This window comes from Delphinapterus leucas, chromosome 9 (assembly GCF_059928025.1).
Source record: "Delphinapterus leucas isolate spDelLeu-1000000601 "Yukka" chromosome 9, BTC_Dleu_Yukka2, whole genome shotgun sequence".
Lineage (NCBI taxonomy): Eukaryota > Metazoa > Chordata > Mammalia > Artiodactyla > Monodontidae > Delphinapterus > Delphinapterus leucas.
The window spans coordinates 55,856,693-55,880,241 of NC_143137.1; the positions used below are offsets into that span (position 1 = coordinate 55,856,693).

General features: G+C 40.3%; 2 protein-coding genes across 5 annotated transcripts in view; one reads left to right on the forward strand and one right to left on the reverse strand.

The window, feature by feature from the left end:
• GATAD1 (GATA zinc finger domain containing 1) overlaps positions 1 to 23,549 on the forward strand; it is a 50,479-nt gene that overhangs the window by 9,626 nt on the left and 17,304 nt on the right. For both annotated transcript variants that reach the window (XM_089917635.1, XM_022585778.2), the window contains one exon: positions 1 to 23,549. This exon is cut by the window's right edge and continues 17,304 nt beyond it. In XM_089917635.1, coding sequence (XP_089773761.1) covers positions 1 to 191 — 191 coding nt within the window. In that variant the 3' untranslated portion in view covers positions 192 to 23,549.
• Positions 14,812 to 23,549, reverse strand: part of PEX1 (peroxisomal biogenesis factor 1) — a 72,892-nt gene continuing 64,154 nt past the window's right edge. Inside the window, exon 24 of one of the 3 annotated variants that reach the window (XM_022585790.3) lies at positions 14,812 to 15,101. In XM_022585790.3, the coding sequence (XP_022441498.3) occupies positions 15,017 to 15,101 (85 nt within the window). In that variant the 3' untranslated portion in view covers positions 14,812 to 15,016. Of the gene's footprint in view, positions 15,102 to 15,212; positions 15,505 to 23,549 lie in introns of those variants that run through there. The other 2 variants (XM_089917631.1, XM_089917630.1) reach the window with 2 other exon arrangements.

Consider the following 23,549-nt stretch of genomic DNA (forward strand, 5'->3'; position numbering starts at 1 on the left):
GACCAGAGGAGGATCTTCCAAGGAAGATGGAATACTTGGAATTTGTTTGTCATGCACCTTCTGAATATTTCAAGTCACGTTCATCACCATTTCCCACAGTTCCCACCAGACCAGAGAAGGGCTATATATGGACTCATGTTGGACCTACTCCTGCAATAACTATTAAGGAAACAGTTGCCAACCATTTGTAGTTTAAAAAGTGAACATGGATTTCCAGTTGTCTTGTATTTGTACTACCATAAGACATGCCACATGTTTCTTTAATGAAATTATTGGATGGAAAAATGACTAAAAGTTTTTTCTCTACTGCCCAGTAATCATTAGCTTGTTTATTACTAGTCACTTAGAAAATTAAAAGAGATAGAAAAGAATTAAATATATTTTGAAGTTAAATATTACGTACACATTAAGTGTGTGTATCCTCCCAGGCAAAGACTGTAATTTCCAAGGAGACAATTAGGAACAGGTAGTGTCTATTTTTCTCCATAATTTATTTCTAGAAACTCATAAAATGGATTGTATTTTTCTACAAGAATAAAATATTAATTAAGGTTTGAATTTCTAACCAAGGGCTGAATCAAATAAAATGTAGCCGTTATCAACAGTATCTGTCACCAAGTTAAAAAAAAAGCTTTATTTTATCATCTAGAAAATGCTGTGACAGACTGTTGGCTGCTTTAATTAACTTAAGGAAAGTGATTGGTGGATGATGTTATTAGCCTAGGCTTTTTAAAACTTTCATCCAGTTCTTCTGTAGTAAGCAGGGATTCAGAATCATTTGGTTGATCTTAATAGAGCTGCTCTTCACTGCTCTCACCTACCTTCTCAGTCAGAGTGAGGCTTAATCAAAACATTAAGTTTATAGTTCAGACAGACAACTTCACTAAAAACACACAGGAAACGTACTGTTCAGGCATCCCTGAGCAGTAGTTTCTTGACCACCATTAGAACAAACATTGGGCAGTCATAAAAATGATTAATCATTAGCACTGATATCTAAAAAAAGTCCACCCCAAAGTTAAAACCATCTGCTATGTACTCATAATAACAGGCCTAAAACAATGTCTGGGACTTAGAAGTCCAGGCACAGGAATTCTATTCAGAATTCAGGGACAGGTTTTACTTCAAGTGTAGGTCAGCTAAGTAAGGGAGCAACAATTTAAAAGAGGGAAGAAGTGGGATTTGCACACACTTGCTTCCTCTCCTGTTCTGACTGGACCATTATTTCTCAACCCCAGCAAAATTTGTCAGGATCTAATTTAATTATGGTGATTTTGAATTGTAGGAGTTTTAACTGTTACCATTTTTCTACACAGTTAATGTTTGTATGTTGTAAGGAAGTTATGGTTTGTATGTTGTAGATAGATAGCTCTATGTACATAGTTCTTTCTCCACAAAAGTTATAGTAAAATTGATTGTAAATAACTAAATGCTAATATTCAGACTTTTGGATTAAAATGTATTTTTCACAGTGTATCTTTGGATTTATTTCATGCATTTATTTACTTCGTTTAAACAACTAAATAGGGCTTTCTACCACAACATGGTGTAAATAGAAGACACCACTGTTGTAGTACTCATAATTTGGAATGACAGATTCGTCATCAGTATGTAATAGATATTAGGAAACTCAAAGAATGGCTGATAGATCACATGAACATTTAACATAAGGTATTTATTAAAATGAAATATTTAAAAACCAGTGTATATATGGACCATTTGTTTATAAATTCCTAGATACTTGTGTAATATCTTTTAAAATAAAGATCGAATTTTCATATTCCTCCTTAACAAACAGCAAATGGCTCCTGTTACTCAAAGCGTAGATCCATAGCTTTTCTCCTGTGATGGAAGGCCTGCGCTGATGTGGCCCCAGACTATGTTCCCAGACTTGTCGCCAAAGGGGTGAGAGGCTGAGGCAGTGCTCTCCTCCACTTCAAATCCATCTTCCCTTTCAGACTGCCTGCCCTACTGATTTTAGGCCCCAGCCCAGACACAGAAGCAAAAGCCTTATACGGACTGTTCAGCGGGCTCCCGCAGTTGTGTAAGGTAAAATCTCTATAATAGATACTTCATTCTATTTCATTCCTAGTGGCTCTGTTTCTCTAATCAAATCCTGACTGATACTGAGACACTGAAAGATAAAGCAAGAAACTGCTGTTTTTCGTTACAAGCTATTTAGAATTACTTGGCCTTCTTTTTATAAAAACTGTGTACATGTATTACTTTGGTATTTTTTTTAAATTGAAAAGTAATGAAGGATATCACAAAGGGAAAGATGAATAGATTGTATTATAAAAAACTAATTTCTAACTGTCAAAATGTGTATACAAAATTAAAAACCAAACAACAAGTGGGAATCATTAACCAGTATTTCTTATTCAACATGACAGACTGGCATAAATTAATTACCCAGTTACAAACAAAAGCTACAAACATAACCTCAACTTCTTGTAACATCATCACCATTTGGAATTACCATAACTCCTATTTCCACCTGTTTAGCAGAAGCTGGGTAGAAGGGAGCAAGTTTATAACAAAAACACCTTCTATACCTTCAATACTTCTCCCTGTGGATAGGGAAGGTGCGAGTTAAAAAGATGTAACTTAATTAATTAAATTATTTATTTATTTATTGGCTGCACTGGGTCTTAGTTGCGGCAGGCGGGATCTTTGTTGCTGCATGCGGGCTCTTTTAGTTGTGGCATGTGGGATCTTTAGTTGCGGCATGAGAACTCTTAGTTGCAGCATGTGGGATCTAGTTCCCTGACCAGGCATCGAACCCGGGCCCCTTGCATTGGGAACGTGGAAAAAGACAGTAACTTTGGAATAGAGGGTGAAGGTGCTGTTGGGGAAATTTGAAAAAACTTTCAATTCAGACATCCCCTCCACAAAGGTAGTAGAAAAAGAAAACACTTTTATTACTGACTGAGGATTAAACCAGCGTGTGCAACTGGCTGAGGTTGCAAAGACAGAAAGAAATCTCACCCGTTTATGCAGCCACGCAGGTGTGGTCATTACGTACAGGTTCTCAAGATAAACAGTAACTAGTCATCATTTACGAGAACTTGACAGCACCATTAATCACACACAGTTCTTCCTAAATTTACCTGGTGATTGGGGTGACCACCTACGTTAGCTAATTGACTTTATGGGGGGCAGGGGGGACAAACGTCTTTATGACAGGAGGTACTTTTAACAATTCGGAGCACTGAAGTCTGGCTCCTACCCTCCCACAGAAACTGGAGGACAGGGGTGCTGTCTCCTGACAGTTATATTTAAAAGAGATGGCACCCAGGTCCTTGAGAAAAACATTACTAGATCGCAAAACTGACAGAGACTTATTTAGTTTCTAAAAAGATACAAGGAGACTGAGAAAATGCAAGTTTTCTAAGGTAAGTATTCCGACAAAAAAGGGAAACCTTTTGCCTTATTTTTAACAGAGGGAATTAAGCTGCTTTTTCTTTTTTTTTGCGGTACGCGGGCCTCTTACTGTTGTGGCCTCTCCCGTTGCGGAGCACAGGCTCCGGACGCGCAGGCTCAGCGGCCGTGGCTCACGGGCCTAGCCGCTCCGCGGCATGTAGGATCCTCCCGGACCGGGGTACGAACCGGGCAGGCGGACTCTCAACCACTGCGCCACCAGGGGAGCCCTTAAGTTTCTTATTTTAAATTTCTAGTTGTCCTTACAGTGCCCTAAATTTGGAAGAGGGAGGAAGTGGGCAGCTTTGTGATTCAGGCCTCATGTCAGGGCTGCTATTAGTACATGTTGGTGTCTGTGAGGGTTTCAATATGGTGGCCGCCTGAGGGTTGGGGGAGAGTCCCAGGGCTGGAGTCCATTCTCCACTCAGCCAGGACTGTCCGTCAGGGCATGTCCTGCACCACCGTACTTGGTGGTCCTCATGGTTGTGGCTCTGTTAACACGACTAAGAGGTTCTGAACTTACAAAGGCCAAAACCATAATCTCATGCTGAAGGAAAATTCCTTTTCTTTTCATTCTCCTCCGTGAGCAGTTGCAAGTGCTTTGCACCTAGCAGATTCACAAATATCTCACTCAGTTATCCCTGTTTTATATTTTAATAATTAATCATATGGATTTTGAACATGTTTTTAGATTCCACTGCCCTTCCCCACCTTTATATAAGTGAATCACGAACACATTAGAATCACTTCTGGAGCTTTAAAAACAAAAATAAAATACAGGACACACAAAAAAAACCTGCTGGAAAGTTCCCACAAGCAACTAAGTAAATCAGTATCTGTGGGGATAAGACTGGGACCTCATTAGGTTCCAAAGTATCTAGTAAAACTTAAAAATACACAAAAAAATTTAAATTTCCTGAGGTGACTCTGACATGCAGCCAGAAATGAGAACCACTGCTCAGGCTCCTTCTTAGTACATAAAATTCAGCTGATAAAGCCTTCAGTTTCTATAAAGAGAGGAAGAGATCTAGCATCAGCTTTGGGGCAATTTAGGAAGATCATCAAAGGCCTTTCTATGCCAATTAGCCCTGGCAAAGGTAATTCCTCACCTGTCAAGGAACCTGATATACACCAGTCACAGTCTGCTAGCTCAGCTGTGGCTCATTTCACTGACCCTTAGCAACAGAAGCTGCTCGCCTCCTAAAGAAATCCCCACCTCCTGGCCAATCAGGCTGTTTCCACGTTGCCTCTTAAGGCTGAGTGAAACTCACAAAGGCCCAGCGTTCTGGGAGAGGGCTGCACTGCTGGGAGGTACTGCGCTCCCCCCACCTATGGATTGTTTTCCCTTGACTGAAGGACATCAAATTCATTACTAAGTTGTTTTAGTTTTGTCACTTTTCAGTTTTGGTGAGGAGATGGGTCCTGAAGACAGCTGCTGGAGATCCCGGAAGGCTCCCAGACTCAGCTGAAGTTAGCCTCGGAGCCCTTCGGGTTCGCTGCCTCTTTGCCGCTCTCTGGGATCCCGTTATTTTGCCTTCTGAGCTCTTCGAGTTTGTTTGTCCAGACCCTTCCGGGTGGAAGACTGGGGTGTAAGAAACACCAGACCTAATGGGCGACAGCATTTGGATTTGTGGCCGACCTCATCTACAAGGTAAGTGCCTTGGGGAGTTCTGATGGGTCTCAGGAACTGCAGAGGCAGCCAGAAACAGTAAATCTGGTTGAATTAGGATTATTTTAACAAGGGAAAATAATGGGTACCTGTCAATCTAAAGGAAGCAAGATAGCAGCTGTTAGGAGACTCACAAAGCCTCAAGGTAAGTCCAAAGTATAAACCGTTGGGGGACTTGGGGCATTAAATTAAGACGAGAAATATCAGGCTCTTTTCACCACCCGCACACCCAGATCTTAAGTAGGCAGAATTCGAAATATTTAAAGCCATTAGAGTGTCCACCACTATATAGAAATCTTCTCAGAAAAAAATAATCTATTACTAATGGGTATCTTGGAAGCCAGCGCTACAAAATTGGTGGGCAAAGCTGTTAGAGATCTGGCCACCTAAGACTCCTCTGCTAGGGTAAGTTGGTCACCGAATGGGTTATTTTGACACTAGGTCACCTACCAACCTCAAGAAATTTTCCGTGTAACAAGGTATACTGTAAAACACCACGCAGTTTGGCTTTGAGAGACCCAAGGTGTAGCTAAAGAAGTGGAGTCCTCAAGTCTCAAAGAATTGAGCTCCCCACCTTCCGGCACACCTGCCTAATTTATGTCTAAGAACTGCGGTCCTGGAGGCTGTAAATACATAAATGGCAAAATCTTACTAAGACAACCTAGAATCACAATGGCTGTTATGGGGAACCTTCCCATTGGACAAGATCGTTTAAGAAGGGCAATTGAAAGCAAGGGTTCCCAAACAGAATGGGATACCTGTTTAATTTTTTTCTTTTTTAAAAAAATAAGAAAAACCATTCCAGTTAGGCTGGCCCTGTACTTATTACTCACAGGTGAAAAAGATAAAGGAGGAACTGCTACTCTCCATGGGTTTATCCTGAGGGCTTTTGTTCTGGTAGTGGTGGTGGGTTGCAATGTCAACCCCACTTTCCCCCAACTCCCCCTTAGGATCATTGTGCATCGATCATATTATAAGATACAGGAGGGAGTCCTCAGAGCCTCTGGCCTCCTCTCCATCAGGTGCCAACAGGGCCCCAGAGAGGAAGGATTCCAATCCCACCTCTGCTGTGCTGGACCATCAGCCTCTGGGCTCATTCCCTTCATAATCAAGGCTCTCTGACACTACCAGTCACAGCTGCAAACATTTCTGAGCTGCCAGGAGGAAGCTGTGGTCAGAGGCCATAGAGTAGGTTGTATCTATATTCAATCAACCAAGACCCTGCCCTAAAACTTTAAAAATAGTTAAGATTTTCACCATCCTCAACTTATTTAAACGTATTTAACGTTTTACTCATCAGTTGAACTGACTGATCCATCTCCAGATATTGTCACCTAACTGAACTTGTACAGTTTGTCACAGTATCCTTAGAAGGAAAAGACATCAACTCAAAAGGTTAAAGACTTGGTAATTCCCTAGCAGTCTAGTGGTTGGAACTCAGTGCTTTCACTGCCTGGCCCAGGTTCAATCCCTGGTTGGGGAACTAAGATCCAGCAAGCCACACGGTGCAGCCAAAAAAAGAAAAAAAAAATATTGCTTAATTTACATGTGGGATGATTTAAAAATTCTGTAATCCCTTCAAAATTGGGAAAGGTAAAGTAATTTGGTAATTTACCCAAATAATTTTGTGGTGGGATTGACTTTATGGTGAATCCACTTATCTGTATTTACTAGAGAATATGAAAGTTTCCCAAATGCTACTGAATAAATAAAGTTGCATCAAAGACAACAACAACAACAAAGATTCTACCAACTGTAGAATTTTATAACTCTTGAACACTAGTGCATGCTTCTACTTAGGTGAGTTTTACTTCTCTGAGAAAGCAGTAAGTTTAAAGTGTTTTGTGTATGTGTTTAATATATATATATTCATTAGATATAAAGCAATTCTATATTCCAGTACTTTATTCCTCTTTAGGCCAGAGTTTTTCAATGTGCAAGTCTCAACCCATGTATGGGTAAGAATTTCATTATTTGTGTGAAATAGAATAAAAGAGAAAAATGTCAGAGAATATCACATGTGGTAAGAGCAGGTGTTTTGTGAAACTTTAGTTTCAGCCATGTGCACGTATGGACTAGATCATGATGGAAAATGTATTACTCTGGGTTGTGGTGAAAATGTTTTGAAAATCAGTGGCTTAGCTCTCAGCATTTTTATTTTTGTGAAGAAGCTGTAGCATTCTTTTTAACTGACACTGATTCCTACAAAATATCTGGCCAGAATAAATGTCTAGCCAAAATGCATCATTTCAACTTTCTGTCTAAAACCTCTAAAAATTTCCCTTTCAGCATATGGTTGATGGTATTTGTTATCCTGGAATATTCTTTGCTCTCTGTTGTTGATTTGTTTGATTCTTGGAAATTTCCTGGGAGGCTGAGTCCTATACCAGTTCTGTAAAAAATGTCAGGTTGCCTAGAAAATGAGTAGACTCCATGACATAATGCCTTTGTCTAGTGTTTACATTATATATATATTTTTTCTTTATATTTATGAGTATTGAGTATTTTACTAGAGCAATGTAAAATGTCCATTTAAGAATCCATGCTTCTGGGACTTCCCTGGTGGTCCAGTGGTTAAGACTCCATGCTCCCAACGCAAGGGGCCCAGGCTTGATCCCTAGTCAGGGAACTAGATCCTGCATGCCGCAACTAAAAGATCCTGCGTGCCTCAGTGAAGATGATCCCACGTGCGGCAGCCAAGACCCAGCGCAGCCAAATAAATAAACTAAAAAAAAAGAAAAAGAATCCATACTTCTAATACCTCCTGAAACTACTGTAGATGGCCCATTTCCATTGCTTTTACAATCAAAACTGATTCCTAATCAATCATATCAGTTCTAATCTTAAAAAGTTAATGGCTAAAATATTAGATTTTGTTTTTCTCTTCTCCCCTTATTTATTCAAAGGAATAAATTTATCCCAATTTCAGTTGAAATAAGAATGATTCACTCACAAATATTTATTATTTATTTATTGAATGATCACCAGTACAAGGCGCACTGTTCTAGATTACAGCAGCGAAAAACATGCACAAAAATCTGGCCTTTTGTGGAATTTTCAATATAAAGCGGAGGCAACTGGATATAGTTAAACAAACAAAAAACCTGCAAGTTAATAGCTGGTGCTCACATTAAGTGTTCTCCCAGTCAGAATCCTAATAGATGACTAGATTTCTGGTTAGGAATTATTTTTTTATTTTTTATTATTTTTTTTAAGATGTTGGGGGTAGGAGTTTATTAATTAATTAATTTATTTTTACTGTGTTGCATCTTCGTTTCTGTGCGAGGGCTTTCTCTAGTTGTGGCAAGCGGGGGCCACTCTTCATCGCGGTGCGCGGGCCTCTCACTATCGCGGCCTCTCTTGTTGCGGAGCACAGGCTCCAGATGCGCAGGCTCAGTAGTTGTGGCTCACGGGCCTAGGTGCTCCGCGGCATGTGGGATCCTCCCAGACCAGGGTTCGAACCCGTGTCCCCTGCATTAGCAGGCAGATTCTCAACCACTGCGCCACCAGGGAAGCCCCAGGTTAGGAATTATTAATACTGACTAGGAAAACATCAAAGGATGATGAGATCACCACTTAGTGACTGAAGTAAAAAATAAATAACACTGAATTTTTTGCTTATTTTAGTAACTATGAGCTATGCCTGTTAGGCCCAGGCTCCGTAGCAGAGCAGACTGCTGACCTTAAACGTGGGGTTTCCTAGAAGCTAGAAGTTCAGAAGTGGGCAGACTTTGTGAGCTACAAATAGCATGATGTCATCCATAGCAAGAGTCTTTTGGGTGAGGTTGGTGTTGGTTGGCTGGCTCTCAGAGGCCTGTTTTTTGGAGTGACAGCCCCTTCAAGCTAAGGTTCCCTGTCACCCAAAGACTAGTGACATGAACCCACAAGTCTTTGAGCATCTCTTTGTTTTCTAGACCAATAAAACCATCAATAAATTCCTTTCTGATTCAAAGGAGCAGGGTTGGGTTCTGTTACTTACAGCTAAAAATTTGATGGGTACAGAAATCAGTACCAGAAGTGGTTGCAGGCAACAGACTTTGAAGAAAATTAGGTTACATTTGGGACTGGTTATCTGCCCTAGTTAAAGGCTGAGGGCAAGGAAAATCCACTCTGTATTAAGGGATGTGAATTTGGCATACCACGACGTGCAGTGGCAAAACAGCTAACTAAAATATCACAAATTATTCCCGGGAATGAAGTACCTATTGAAGAGGTTGCTGCTATGGAATAGTATGAAACACATGAGGATTTCAAAAGGGTGAGTTGAATATAGCACTAGAGAGCTTAAAGAGAAAGACAAGCTCAGATGGTTATACTTTTAGCTCAAGGCATAGGCTGAAAATCAGGGATTTGTATGAAGGCTAAAAGAATCCCTTCTCTTTCTGAGCCGTGAGGCTGAAAGTCAAATGCAGAGTTAAAAAAAATTTTTTTTAATTTAATTTTTATCTTATATTGGAGTATCGTTGATTTACAATATTGTTAGTTTCAGGAGTATAGCAAAGTGATTTAGTTATACATGTATATATATATATATATATATATATATCTCTCCATTCTTTATCAGATTCTTTTCCCATGTAGGTTATTACAGAGAACTGAGTAGAGTCCCCTGTGCTATACAGTAGGTCCTTGTTGATGATCTGTTTCATACACAGTAGTGTGTATATGTTAATCCCAAACTCCTAATTTATCCCTGTCCACCCCCTTCCCCTTTGGTAACCATAAGTTTGTTTTCTAAGTCTGTGAGTGTGTTTCTGTTTTGTAAATAAGTTCATTTGTATCATTTTTTTTAGATTCCACATATGAATGATATCATATGATATTTGTCTTTCTCTGTCTGACTTTGTATGATAATCTCTAGGTCCATCCATATTGCTGCAAATGGCATTATCTCATTCCTTTTTATGGCTGAGTAATATTCCATTGTATACATATATCACATCTTGTTTATCCATTGCTCTGTTGATGGACATTTAGGTTCCTTCCATGTCTTGGCTATTGTAAATAGTGCTGCAATGAACATTGCATGTATCTTTTCTAAGTATGATTTTCTCTGGATATATGCCCAGGAGTGGGATTGCTGGGTCATATGGTAGCTCTGTTTTTAGTTTTTTAAGGAAACTCCATACTGTTTTCCATAGTGGCTGTACCAACTTACATTCCCAGTAACAGTGTAGGAGGGTTCCCTTTTCATTTTGAGTTTATTTTTGTGTATGGTGTTAGGGAGTGTTCTAATTTCATTCTTTTACATGTAGCTGTCCAGTTTTCCCAGCACCAGTTATTGAAAAGGCTTTTTTTTTTTCTCCATTGTATATTCTTGCCTCCTTTGTCATAGATTAATTGACCATAGGTGCGTGGGTTTGTTTCTGGGCTTTCTATCCTGTTCCATTGATCTATATTTCTGTTTTTGTGCCAAACTCTGGCACAAAAACAGGAGTTTGATCCCACAGTTTACTGAATGACATCCATTGAGTTCATAGCCATTTTAGATCTTTTATGGAAAAGTCAAGGTGTTGATTGAAAAAGAGTTGAATCCCTGATAATTGGGATGGAGACACATGGAAGAAACTAGATTCCCTTGAATCCCCACCCTTTTAAAATCTTTAGTGAGGCAGCCCTTATGTCCCTTGCTTGAAGACCCTGAAATGCCCCCATCTGTGAGGGATCAGCCTTGTAAAAGAATGCTCATTCTTGCATTCCAACCCTCCCTTCTATTGTCCCATCCCAGCATGCCCTAGGGAGTGAATTAAAAGTCAATCCAGGGGCTTCCCTGGTGGCACAGTGGTTGAGACTCTGCCTGCCAATGCAGGGGACACGGGTTCGTTCGTGCTCCAGTCTGGGAAGATCCCACATGCTGCGGAGCGGCTAGGCCCGTGAGCCATGGCCGCTGAGCCTGTGCGTCTGGAGCCTGTGCTCCGCAACGGGAGAGGCCCCAAAAGTGAGAGGCCCGCGTACCGCAAAAAAAAAAAAAAAAAAAAAAAATATAAAAAGTCAATCTGGGAGGAGAAGGCTTAGACAATAAAAAAACTACAATATTTTTCTTTTTCATGCAAATTCTAAAGAACATATGTGGAGGTAGAATATGTGTGTGGGTACTAGGCTAAGTAGGGAAAATCATAATTATTGGTCAAGTTGAATACATTAATGACTTTAAAAAAATTTATTTATTTTTGGCTGTGTTGGGTCTTCATTGCTGCCTGCAGGCTTTCTCTAATCGCAGCGAGCAGGGGCTACTTCTTGCTGTGGTGCGTGGGCTTCTCATTGTGGTGGCTTCTCTTGTTGCGGCGCATGGGCTCTAGGCATGCCAGCTTCAGCAGTTGTGGCACACGGGCCCAGTAGTTGTGGCTTGTGGGCTCTAGAGCTCAGGCTCAGTAGTTGTGGTGCACAGGATTAGTTACTCTACAGCATGTGGGATCTTCCCGGACCAGGGCTCGAACCTGTGTCCCCTGCATTGGCAGGTGGATTCTTAACCACTGCACCACCAGGAAGTTCCTGCACTTTTGTTTTTAATTAATACACTTGATTTTTGATTCAGTGTGCTGTTTCAGCATCTGGGAATGTTCTAATTGACTCCATGGTTGGGTATTTGGAACCCAGACTCAATGACTCACACTGAATAAAGTTGAGGTGCCTGAAATATCTTGGTATAATATAAAGAAAGAAATCCAAAGACTTTGTGAGATACATATGTTGAATGAATGAATGATGTACAGCTCTCCAACTTACCACCACCCAAATCTGTCCCTCAAGATAGTGTGGGTGTCAGAAAATACTCCTCAGTGAGGCCTTATGAAATCATTGGTGCATCTGTCAGGATTGGTTTTGGCTATAATAGGAACCTACTCAGAGAAGCAAACAAGGGGTTTATCTACCTCAGGCATAAGAAGGTCTGAGTAGGACATTTAGAGCTGGTATATCAGCTCAGTGATGCCATCAGGGAACCAGGCTCCTTCTGTTTGCTTGCTCTATTGTCTGTGGTTTTCACCCTCATGTTTGCAAGATGGTTGCTGCATCTCCAGACATTGTGCCCTCATTCCAGGAAGGAAGCTTACCCCAGGGACTTCTACCTACTTATACTCATTGTCTAGATAGAACTGTTACAAAGCCATGCATGGCTGCGATGGAGATTATGTCACTCAGTAATTCACTTTCCAAGGACCATAGGAAGATGGAGGTGAGGGTGTTGGAATGGTTGTTGAATGAGTCAGTCTGTAGACTCTGCAACAATCGATGAGAACACAAGTGGGAGATACTGTAGTAGAAACATGCTGATTTCAGTGATGATGGATCCTGGGGCAGCAGGGGTGAGGTCAGGTAGCTGCAATGTGAGAGGCCAGGTGGATGTGGGTACTATAATCAACAGCAGAGCCAGTGCATTAATTACAATGGTCTGACCTACAGGGATCTTTGGTGTTGCCTAACTGTGGGGTCCTTAAGACCAAAATAGATGGTCAAAGATGCTACCTGATTTTTATTATTTTAAAAACTCTCTGTTAGTAAACAAAGGCCTGACTTAAGTCTTCACAATATAGTCATGGCCCCTGACCCAATCTCAGGTCTAGGTCAGACCAAGAATGCAGGAGAAGTCAAGTGTCTAGGGAAATGGCCCTGTGATAACATCATGAATACTTGCTAAGGATCTTCCTTCCTCTAAGTCTTCCCCAAAGGACCCAAAGCCACTCACCAGGCCATTTCCCAGGTGTCCTGAGAAATAACCAGACCTTCTGGGGATTAATAGATGCTCGGTCTGCATCAACATGATTTCCCAGAGACCCAGAACTCCACTGTGAATGCATCAGAGTGAAGGCATTTCTGCTATACTGAGGGGATAGCCTTGACGACCAGTAGAGTAGGAAATCACCCCAGGGAGCAGATTTTCTGAACTTGTCTCTTCCATTTTGCCAGGAGGTAGAGATGTCTGATATAGAAATCCATGCTGATTCATAGACAGTGGCTAGTAACTTAACTAAATGATCAGATTTGGAAACAGCATGATTGGAGAAGGGGCCATGAGGAGGTCTGGGAGAAAGGTATGGCCAGAGTTCTTGAAATGGATTCAGAGTGAGAATGTTTGTGTCCTGTGTGAATGCTCAGCTAAAATTCCTCAGTGCTTTTAATAATGAGGTGCTCTAGATGACCTCTCTATGGATATCAATCAGCCTTTGTTTCCAGCTACCCAGTACTTGTTTACTGTATTCCTGAACAAAGTGGCCATGGTGGCCAGGATGGGGGTCTATGTGTGCTCTACAATATGGCTTTCCCCTCACTGCAGCTGACCTGACCATCCACCTATCCTGACAGCCTACTAGTATGCAGCAATAACCACGTAGGTACATACCAGGGGATGCCAGCCCGTGCCTGGTGGAAGGTTGATTACATTCGTCCCTCTCCTAAGAGATGAGGCAGCAATTTGTCCTCCCTGAAGGTGACACATTCTGGAATTGGATTTGCTTTGTCCTCCAAAATTCTGCCACCACCATCTTTCAGGGCCTCACTAGATGGCTTTCACTGTTATGCTATCCTTTACGACACTTGCTTCTGATCATGAAACTCACTTTATAGGGAATTCCCTGGACTTACTGTAAATACCCCTCACCCTGAAACAGCTGGCCTTTTGGCGAGATAACTCTGTGAGGGTAGAGTCCTCTTCTGCAAGATGTAGTGCATATAGTATATACTGTGAACCAGTGACCATGGCTTTAATAGAAGGATCTGGGAACCAACGTGCAAGGGAGAATGGTACTTCTCTGTTAATACCTAGTGACTCAAACATCTTTGCTTGCATTCCTTGTGATTCCGAGCTTTGCTGGTTTAGAGGGAAGCAAAGGTGGACTGCTTCTATGAGGGGAACATAGTGATGATTCCAATGGTTTGAAAGGGGAGGATTACAATATTGGCTGAGTGAATACAGAGTTGGTGCTATACAGTGGGGGATGGGAGAAGTATGATGGGAACCTTGTAATACTGAGTGTTCATGGTAAATTTAATGGAAGACATCTGCAGTCTTAGGCCACCAAAGGCGCAGACGGAAAAGAAGGTTTAGACCATCCCACTTAGTTAAGGCCTCTAATCCACTAAGGTGAGGGCTGAAGTCAGAGGAACATGGAATAAGTAATGGAAGAGAGAAATGAAACACATCAGCCATGGCCTCATGATTAACTGCAGAAAGGGCAATGGTTATAGCCTGTACATTTTTCTTTGCTGTCTTATGCATTTATTTGCATATTCTACTTAGCTTTCTCCTTTCCCTTTACCACATTACTATATATAGTTTGTGTTGATAGTGACTGACTTTACAATTGAGTTCATAGATCAGAGCACATCCAGATAAAGTCGTCATGGAGGGGAGGAATGGACATCATTCAGGCTCCTGGCCTTGCAGCTGGATGTAGTATATTAGGGGGATGTCATCTCACTGCTGATTGAAGGAACAACTAAATTTATTTAAATTGTGTGTAAATTCCACATTTTCAGATAATCAGAACAGATAATTGGATCAGTAGATAGATAATTGGATATTTTATTTCCAAAACAGTCAAGAAGGTGCTAAGCATAAAGCTTGTCAAATGCAAGAAAGATGCTGAATATGCAACTGTCAGTGATTCTAAGAAATGTATTTAATTACATTCTCTTTTTTTCTTCAAAGGAGAAAAAATCAGTTATTCCATGTGGCCAATATTACTTCATTAAGGATTTAAATATATAGATAATAAAATACAGAATCTCTTATAAGTATCCCAATTTATTCTAAAGTGTTAATATCAAGTAACCCTGGTCATTACATAAACACAGGTTTACCAATCTTTGATTTTATAGATTAACAAATTAAGTTAAATTAAAAAGAAATGTACAGACACCATTTTCACTGTTACAACACAGGGACAAACCACCACACACATAAACACACAAAAAAATCAGAAGTATATTTTATGCCAGAGTTACTTTCTGTCCAGGTCGAAACACTGTTCCACTTTGATTTTTTCTCTTCTTTGGATTTTGAAAGCTTTCATACCTTTAAAAAAAAAAAACAAAAAAAACAAGTAACATTTAATACATGTAAATGCTAAACTTATAAAACAAAAAACAATGGTTTGTTTCCAAACACAATTTTTTAAGAAACAAAAGAGAAATAGCTGGAAAAAATATTTGCAAGAAATTAAAGGAAGTTCTTACACGTAAATTTTTTAAAGTTCAACACTCTAATAGAAAAAAAGAACAAAGGGGATGAATAGACAAGTTAGAAAAGATAAGATACAAATGGCAGGGGCTTCCCTGGTGGCGCAGTGGTTGAGAGTCGGCCTGCCGATGCAGGGGACACGGTTCATGCCCCGGTCCGGGAGGATCCCACATGCCGTGGAGCGTCTGGGCCCATGAGCCATGGCCGCTGAGCCTGTGCGTCCGGGGCCTGTGCTCCGCTGCGGTATAGGCCACGGCAGTGAGAGGCCCGCGTACCGAAAAAAAAAAAAACCCAATGGCAATGATTAATATATAAAACATAACTTCTGTATTTTAACTGAAGAAATGTAAAATTTTAAGATATAACTTTTTTTTGTTTTTTTGTGGTACACGGACGCTCCGGACGTGCAGGCTCAGCGGCCATGGCTCACGGGCCCAGCCGCTCCGTGGCATGTGGGATCCTCCCGGACCGGGGCACGAACCCATGTCCCCTGCATCGGTAGGCGGACTCTCAACCACTGCGCCACCAGGGAAGCCCAAGATATAATTTTTGTCCAATCAAATTAGCCAAGTTTAGAGAAATACTACAATATTTAACATTAGGGTGTGGTGAAGCTGGTACTATAATTATATTGCTGTTGCAAAATACATTATATGGTATTTATGTAAGACAATTTGGCAATAGATTTCAAAAGCATTAAAAAATGTGAGTACACTGTGATGCAACAATTCTACCTCTACCCCAGTGAAATAAGTAAGGATATGTGCAAACATTTAGGTATAAGAATGTTCATTATCACATTGCCTATAGTGAAAACGTGGATGCAACTTAAATGTCCAAAAATTGGATGTTATGGTGTATCTATATTATAAAATGACAGTAAAAACAAAGTAGTATGGGGCTTCCCTGGTGGCGCAGTGGTTAAGAGTCCAGAAAGAGAGCTATTACCAGAGAGAATTTTTTTTTTAAATCTGTGTGGCAAACATCTGCTCTTCTCATCTGCTGTGAATTGCCTTCTTGCCCTCTGAAGCCCCAGGCCCCATCCCTTTCCTTAGCTCAGGACAGTATATAAGCCTCAAATGGAGACTGCCTTTGAGTCTCATTCTTATGGGGTTCCTGTATGTACGAAATTAGTTTTTCACCTGGTAACATCTTATGTCAATTAATTATTAGATCAGCCAAAGAACCTAGAAGGGAGGAAGGGAAAATTTTTCTATCCCTACAATTTGGTATGCATGGGGGGCTCCACTGGCTGGACACCACTTGCTCTGGGGCTGCAGGTGGGAGATCCTGGGACCTCTGACAAGAGCCAGCAGATGGTAAGAATCCTTACCACGTCAATCTCCTGGAAGTGGTGAGAGTCCATTTCTAAATTTAGCAGGAGAAAAATACTTGTGTAAACTAGTTCCTTAGGTATAGTGACTCTGGAAAAGATCTGTTCTGAGTACTTTTGTTTTCTATCGATCCAATTCCTCCATGGTTATTGTTTTCTTCTTTTTTTTTTTTTTTTTTTTGCGGTACATGGGCTTCTCACCATTGTGGCCTCTCCCGTTGCGGAGCACAGGCTCCAGACGCGCAGGCTCAGCGGCCATGGTTCACGGGCCCAGCCGCTCTGCGGCATGTGGGATCTTCCCGGACCAGGGCATGAACCCGTGTCCCCTGCATCAGCAGGCGGACTCTCAACCACTGCGCCACCAGGGAAGCCCTACTGTTTTCTTTTGTCTCTAGTTTTTGTGTCACTTTTCATAAGGAGGAAAACCATAGTGTAGAAATGCAGGCATAGGTCCTCTGAGCCTGTTGTTCCGGCCAGCCTCACAGACTGGTGACTTCACAGTTCTAATGGACCTGCATCTGTTTAGACAAACTTTGCTGTGGGTCCCTTATATTTAAAAAATGGGTGAGGTTTCCCCTTGTCTTGTTCTGTCTTGAGAGCTTGGCTTCATGACCAGTGAAAATACTCTCTCTGGCTTAACCAGAGAGAAGCCAGCCAGAAGATGCAAGTATCAGCTTGTAACTGGTGGGCAGCCAAATAGACTCAGGATCTGAGACATGAAGTGACAAGCAGCATGTTTTTTTTTTAATATATAGATCTTTATTGGAGTATAACTGCTTCACAATACTGTTAGTTTTTTTATTGTATAACAAAGTGAATCAGCCATATGCATACATATGTCCCCATATATCCTCCCTCTTGCGTCTCCCTCCCACCCTCCCTATCCCACCCCTCTAGGTGTTCACAAAGCACCCAGCTGATCTCCCTGTGCTATGCAGCTGCTTCCCACTAGCTATTTTACATTCGAAAGTGTATATATGTCCATGCTGCTCTCTCACTTTGTCCCAGCTTCCCCCTCCCCACCCCATGTCCTCAAGTCCATTCTCTATGTCTACGTCTTTATTCCTGCCCTGCCACTAGGTTCATCAGTACATTTTTTCTTTTTTAGATTCCATATATATGCACTGGCATACGGTATTTTTCTCTTTCTGACTTACTTCACTCTGTATGACAGTCTCCAGGTCCATCCACCTCACTACAAATAACTCAATTTCATTTCTTTTTATGGTTGAGTAATATTCCATTGTATATATGTGCCATATCTTCTTTATCCATTCATCTGTTGATGGACACTTAGGTTGCTTCCATGTCCTGGCTATTGTAAATAGTGCAACAAGCAGCATTCTCTTTGTCCAACTGTGCCAGTTCTTTGGAAGTTTGTCTTAAAGTGTCCCAGCCCATAAGGGGACTTTGTTGTCTCAACCTTCATTGTCTTTTTAGTGCTGGAAAAGTCCCATTCCAGTAACGCCTGCCCAGTGTCAGAGATGAGCAGGTCTGCGACTAGAGGAATCACGCATTCTGGTGGGAATTCCGTTTTCACTATACCATTCTTACTACCTGTGACAATGAAGGTTTTTGCTTTCTTTGGCTAATTCTGGGAGTAAACTTTGTGGATCTTGTGAAAGCTACATCTTTTGCACTCTTTTGGGACACTTCTTGTGTTCATGGTTAAGCCATAAAGAGGCTTATGGGTTTGAGTCACCATTAAGATTAATATAAGACCATATTTGTCAGTGGCCAGAGAATGGATCCTTTGAATTGGAAAAACTTCTGTTTTTGAGAAAGAGAGTGAGTGAGCTCTCATGCTAAACAACTGCATTTCCAGCAACAACTGTCTTTCCATCAACCGATGGAAAGACAAAATTATAAAGACGACACAAAGGAGTACAACAGCCAGCCTTGGGGACTCCCTTAACAGGAAGAACAGAAATTAGACTCAAAAGAAAAATTAAAGTCCACATTCCATGTAAATCCCCCTTCTCAAAATCTGGCCCTGTCTACCTGTTTTAACTTCCCTTTCCTTACAAGATTTACAGAGAGCACTCTGGCCTGACTTCCAGGCAAGGGGTATACAGCTTACTTGTGTAGATGCTAAAAGCCAGGAAGTGAATTTAGGAGAATCACCCAGGATGGGTGGTAAGGCTAGCACTGCTGTCCTTTACAGCTCCCCTGACTTTCCAGGGCCCTGTAATCAGGATCTGCCACCTTCGGGCCTTGCTATGCAGCATCCTTTGTGTATGTAGCCTGGACCACCACTGCAAAGAATTCAGGTCCCATGGATGGGAGCAGATCCAGTAAATCATAAAGACCTTTTACCTGCACTTTCAGAACGTCCTACCGAATTTAAAGGAGTTAGAAAGATTAGTGGTTTTCTAGAACCCCACTCACAGGGACCCTGAATGGCTGCTAGGGGGTATTCTGCCCACCTATGATTACAGTGCAGCCATCAGACAAGCCAGATGGCACCCGGGGAAAACCCCCCTCACAGGGTAAACAGATGACCAGAATTTCTTTCAGGTTCTTCTACAAATAATCAGGAAGTGGATCAGCTAGCTCAAGGGCAATGTTCAGGGGCTGAGAGAAGCAATAGTAGAGGCTTTTCCCCCTAAGGGGAATTGATCTAAGGTTGAATTATACATGCAGAAAAAAGGAAAGCATCTGAAGTCCTCTGAATGCTTTATCCAAAAATTTTAAAGGCATACTGCATTAAACCCTGAAGCTTCAGAACATAGGAATCTTTTCTTTAAAAAAGTTTATTGAAGTATAGTGGATTTACAATGTTGTATTAATTTCTTCTGCACAGCAAAATGACTCAGTTATACATATATATATTCATTCTCATATTCTTTTCTATTACTGTTTGTCACAAAATATTGAATATAGTTCCCTGTGCTATACAGTAGGACCTTGTTTATCCATCCTATATAAAATAGTTTGCCTCTGCTAATCGCAAGCTCCCATCCCTTCTCTCCTCTACCCCGCCTTCCTCTTGGCAATGACAGTTCTGTTCTCTATTATCTGTGAGTCTGTTTCTGTTTTGTAGATATGTTTATTTTGATTTGTATCGTATTTTATTTTATTTTATTTATTTTTGCGGTACACGGGCCTCTCACTGTTGTGGCCTCTCACGTTGCGGAGCACAGGCTCCGGACGCGCAGGCTTAGCGGCCATGGCTCATGGGCCCAGCCTCTCCGCGGCATGTGGGATCCTCCCGGACCGGGGCACGAACCTGTGTCCCCTGCATCGGCAGGCAGACTCTCAACTACTGCGCCACCAGGGAAGCCCGATTTGTATCGTATTTTAGATGCCACATATAAGTGCTATCATATGGTATTTGTCTTTCTCTTTCTGACTTCGCTTAGTGTGATAATTTCTAGGTCCATCCATGTTGCTGCAAATGGCATTATTTCATTCTTTTTTATGGCTAAGTAATATATTCCATTGTATTTATATACCACAACTTCTTTATCCATTCATCTGTCAATGAACATTTAGGTTGTTTCCATGTCTTGGCTATTGTAAATAGTGCTACTGTGAACACAGGGGTGCATGTAGCTTTTCAAATTATAGTTTTGTCCAGGTATATGCCCAGGAGTGGGATTGCTGGATGTGGCAACTCTATATTTAGTTTCTGAAGAACCTCCATATTGTCTTCCATAGTGGCTGCACCAATTTAAATTCCCAGCAACAGTGTAAAAGGGTTCCCTTTTCTCCACACCCTCTCCAGCATTTGCTATTTGTAGACTTTTTAATGATGGCCATTCTGACTGCTGTGAGGTGGTACCTCTTTGTAGTTTTGTAATTAATGACATTGAGCATCTTTTCATGTGCCTATTGGCCATCTGTATGTCTTCTTTGCAGTAATGTCTATTTAGGTCTGCCCATTTTTCGATTGGGTTGTTTTTTTGTTATTGAGTTCTATGAGCTATTTGTATATTTTAGATACTAACCCCTTGTCTGTCACATCATTTGCAAATATTTTCTCCCATTCCATAGGTTGTGTTTTTGTTTTGTTTATGATTTCCTTTGCTGTGCAAAAGCTTGTAATTTTGATTAGGTCCCATTTGTTTATTTTTGTTTTTATTTCTATTGCCTTGGGAGACTGACCTAAGAAAATATTGCTACAATTTATGTAGTAATATTTTATGTCAGAGAATGTTTTCCTGTGCTCTCTTCTAGGAGTTTTATGGTGTCATGTCTAATGTTTAAGTCTTTAAGCCATTTCGAGTTTATTTTTGTGCATGGTGTGAGGGAGTGTTCTAACTTCATTGATTTACATGCAGCTGTCCAACTTTCCCAGCACCATTTGCTGAAGACACTGTCTTTTTTCTGTTTTATAGTCTTGCCTCCTTTGTCGAAGATTAATTGACCATAGGTGTCTGGGTTTTTTCTGAGCTTTCTATTCTGTTCCATTGATCCATATGTCTGTTTCTGTGGCAGTACCACACTGTTTTGATTACTGTAGCTTTGTAGTATTGTCTGAAGTCTGGGAGGGTTATACATCCTGCCTTGTTCTTTTTCCTCAGGATTGCTTTGGCAATTTAATGGTTCCACATAAATTTCAGGATTATCTGTTCTAGTTCCGTGACAAATGTCATGGGTAATTTGATAGGGATCACATTAAATCTGTAGATTGCTTTGGGTAGTGTTGCCATTTTAACAATATTCATTTTTCCAATCCAAGAGAGTGGGATATCTTTCCATTTCTTTGAATCCTCTTTAATTTCCTTTACTAATGTTTTATAGTTCTCAGTATATGTCTTTCATCTACTTGGTCAGGTTTATTTCTAAGTATTTTACTTTTTGATGTGATTTTAAAAGGGATTGTTTATTTACATCCCTTTTCTGATATTTCATTGTTAGTGTAAAGAAATGCAACCAATTTCTGTATGTTAATTTTGTATTCTGCTACTTCGCTGAATTTGTTTATCAGTCCTAGTAGTTTTTGTCTGGAGTCTTTAGCGTTTTCTGTATATAGTATCATGTAACCTGTATATAATTTTACAGCTTCCCGACCAATTTGAATACCTTTTATTTTTCTTGTTTGATTGCTGTGGCCAGGACTTACAGTACTACTATGTTGAAGAGAAGTGAGAGTGGGCCTTAAGACGTTCCAGGTTTCAGCAGGAAGGCTTTCAGCTTTTCACTGTTGAGTATTATATTGACTTTGGGTTTGTCATAAGTAGCTTTTATTATGATGAGATATGTTCCCGCTATACTCACTTTCTTATGGGTTTTTATCATGAATGGACATTGAATTTTATCAAATGTTATCAGATTTTTTCTTCATCTATTGAGATAATCATGTAGTTTCTGTCCTTTTGTTGATGTGGTATATCACAATGACTGATTTGCATATGCTGAACCATCCTTGTGACCCTGGGATGAATCCAAATTGGTTGTAGTGTATGACGTTTTTTATGTGTTGTTGGATTTGGTTTGCTAATGTTTTGTTGAGAATTTTTGTGTCTATATTCATCAAACATATTGGCCTGTAATTTTCTTTTTTGGTTATGTCTTTGTCTGGTTTTGGTATCAGGGTGATGGTGGTTTCATAGAGTGTCTTTAGGAGTGTTCCTTCCTCTTAAATCTTTTGGAAGAGTTTGAGAAAGATCGGTATAAGTTCTCTGCATGTTTGGTACAATTCCCCAGTGAAGCCATCTGATCCTGGACTCTTGTTTGTAGGAAGGTTTTTTTTTTATTATTATTATTACATATTCTATTTCATTTCTAGTGACTGGTCTGCTCAAGTTATCTGTTTCTTCTTGATTCAGTTTTGGTGTGCTGTATGTTTCTAAAAATTTGTCCATTTCTTATAGGTTGTCATGTTTGTTGGCATATAATTGTTCATAGTGTTCTCTTATTTTTTTTTTTTTTTTGTATTTCTGTGGTATCAGCTGTGATTTGTTCTCTTTCATTTCTTATTTTGTTTATTTGGGTCGTCTCTCTTTTCTTCTTGGTAAGCCTGGACAGAGGTTTGTCAATTTTGTTTACGCTTTCAAAGAACCAGCTCTTGGTCTTATTGATTTTTTTCTATTGTTTTTTAAAATCTCCATTTTATTTATTTCCCCTCTTATCTTTACTATCTCCTTCCTTCTGATGACTTTAGGTTTTGTTTGTTCTTTTTCTAATTCTTTTAGGTGGTGGGTTAAGTTGTTTATGTGAGATTTTTCTTGTTTCTTGCCTTTTGGGAGGTCTGAGGTCTTCTGCCAGTGTTCAGTAGGTGTTCTATAGGAACAGTTCCACATGTAGATGTATTTCTGATGTATCTGTGGGGAGGTAGGTGATCTCCGCATCTTACTCTTTAGCCATCTTGAAGCTGCCACCTCTCGTTTCTTAAAGAAGCCTGTATCGCTAAGAACTTCCCTCTAAGAACTGCTTTTGCTGCATCCCACTGGTTTTGTATGGTTGTGTTTTCTTGTCATTTGCCTCAAAGTATTTAATTTCTTCTTTGATTTCATTGTTGACCCATTGGTTTTTAGTAGCATATTGTTTATTCTGCATGTAATTTTTTTTTGTTTCTTTTTCTGTGGTTGACTTCTAGTTTCATGCCATTATGATCACAAAAGACGCTTGAAGTAATTTCTGTATTCTTAAATTTGTTGAGACTTGTTTTGTGCCCCAGTATGTGGTCATCCCTAGAGAATATTCTGTGTGCATTTGAAAAGAATGTGTATTTTGGGTTTTTTTTTTTTTGTTATGTCCTGAAGATATCAACTAAGTCTAAATGTTCTATTCTATCATTTAGGGTCTCTGCTCCTTTATTGATATTTTGTCTCAAAAATCTGTCCACTGACATGAGTGGGGTACTAAAGCCTCCTACTATTACTCTGTTCCTGTCAGTTTCTCCCTTTATATCTGTTAGTGTTTGTTTTATGTATTTGGGTGCTCCTATATTAGGTGCATATAGGTTGACAAGCGTAATATCCTCTCCTTGTATTGATCTTTTT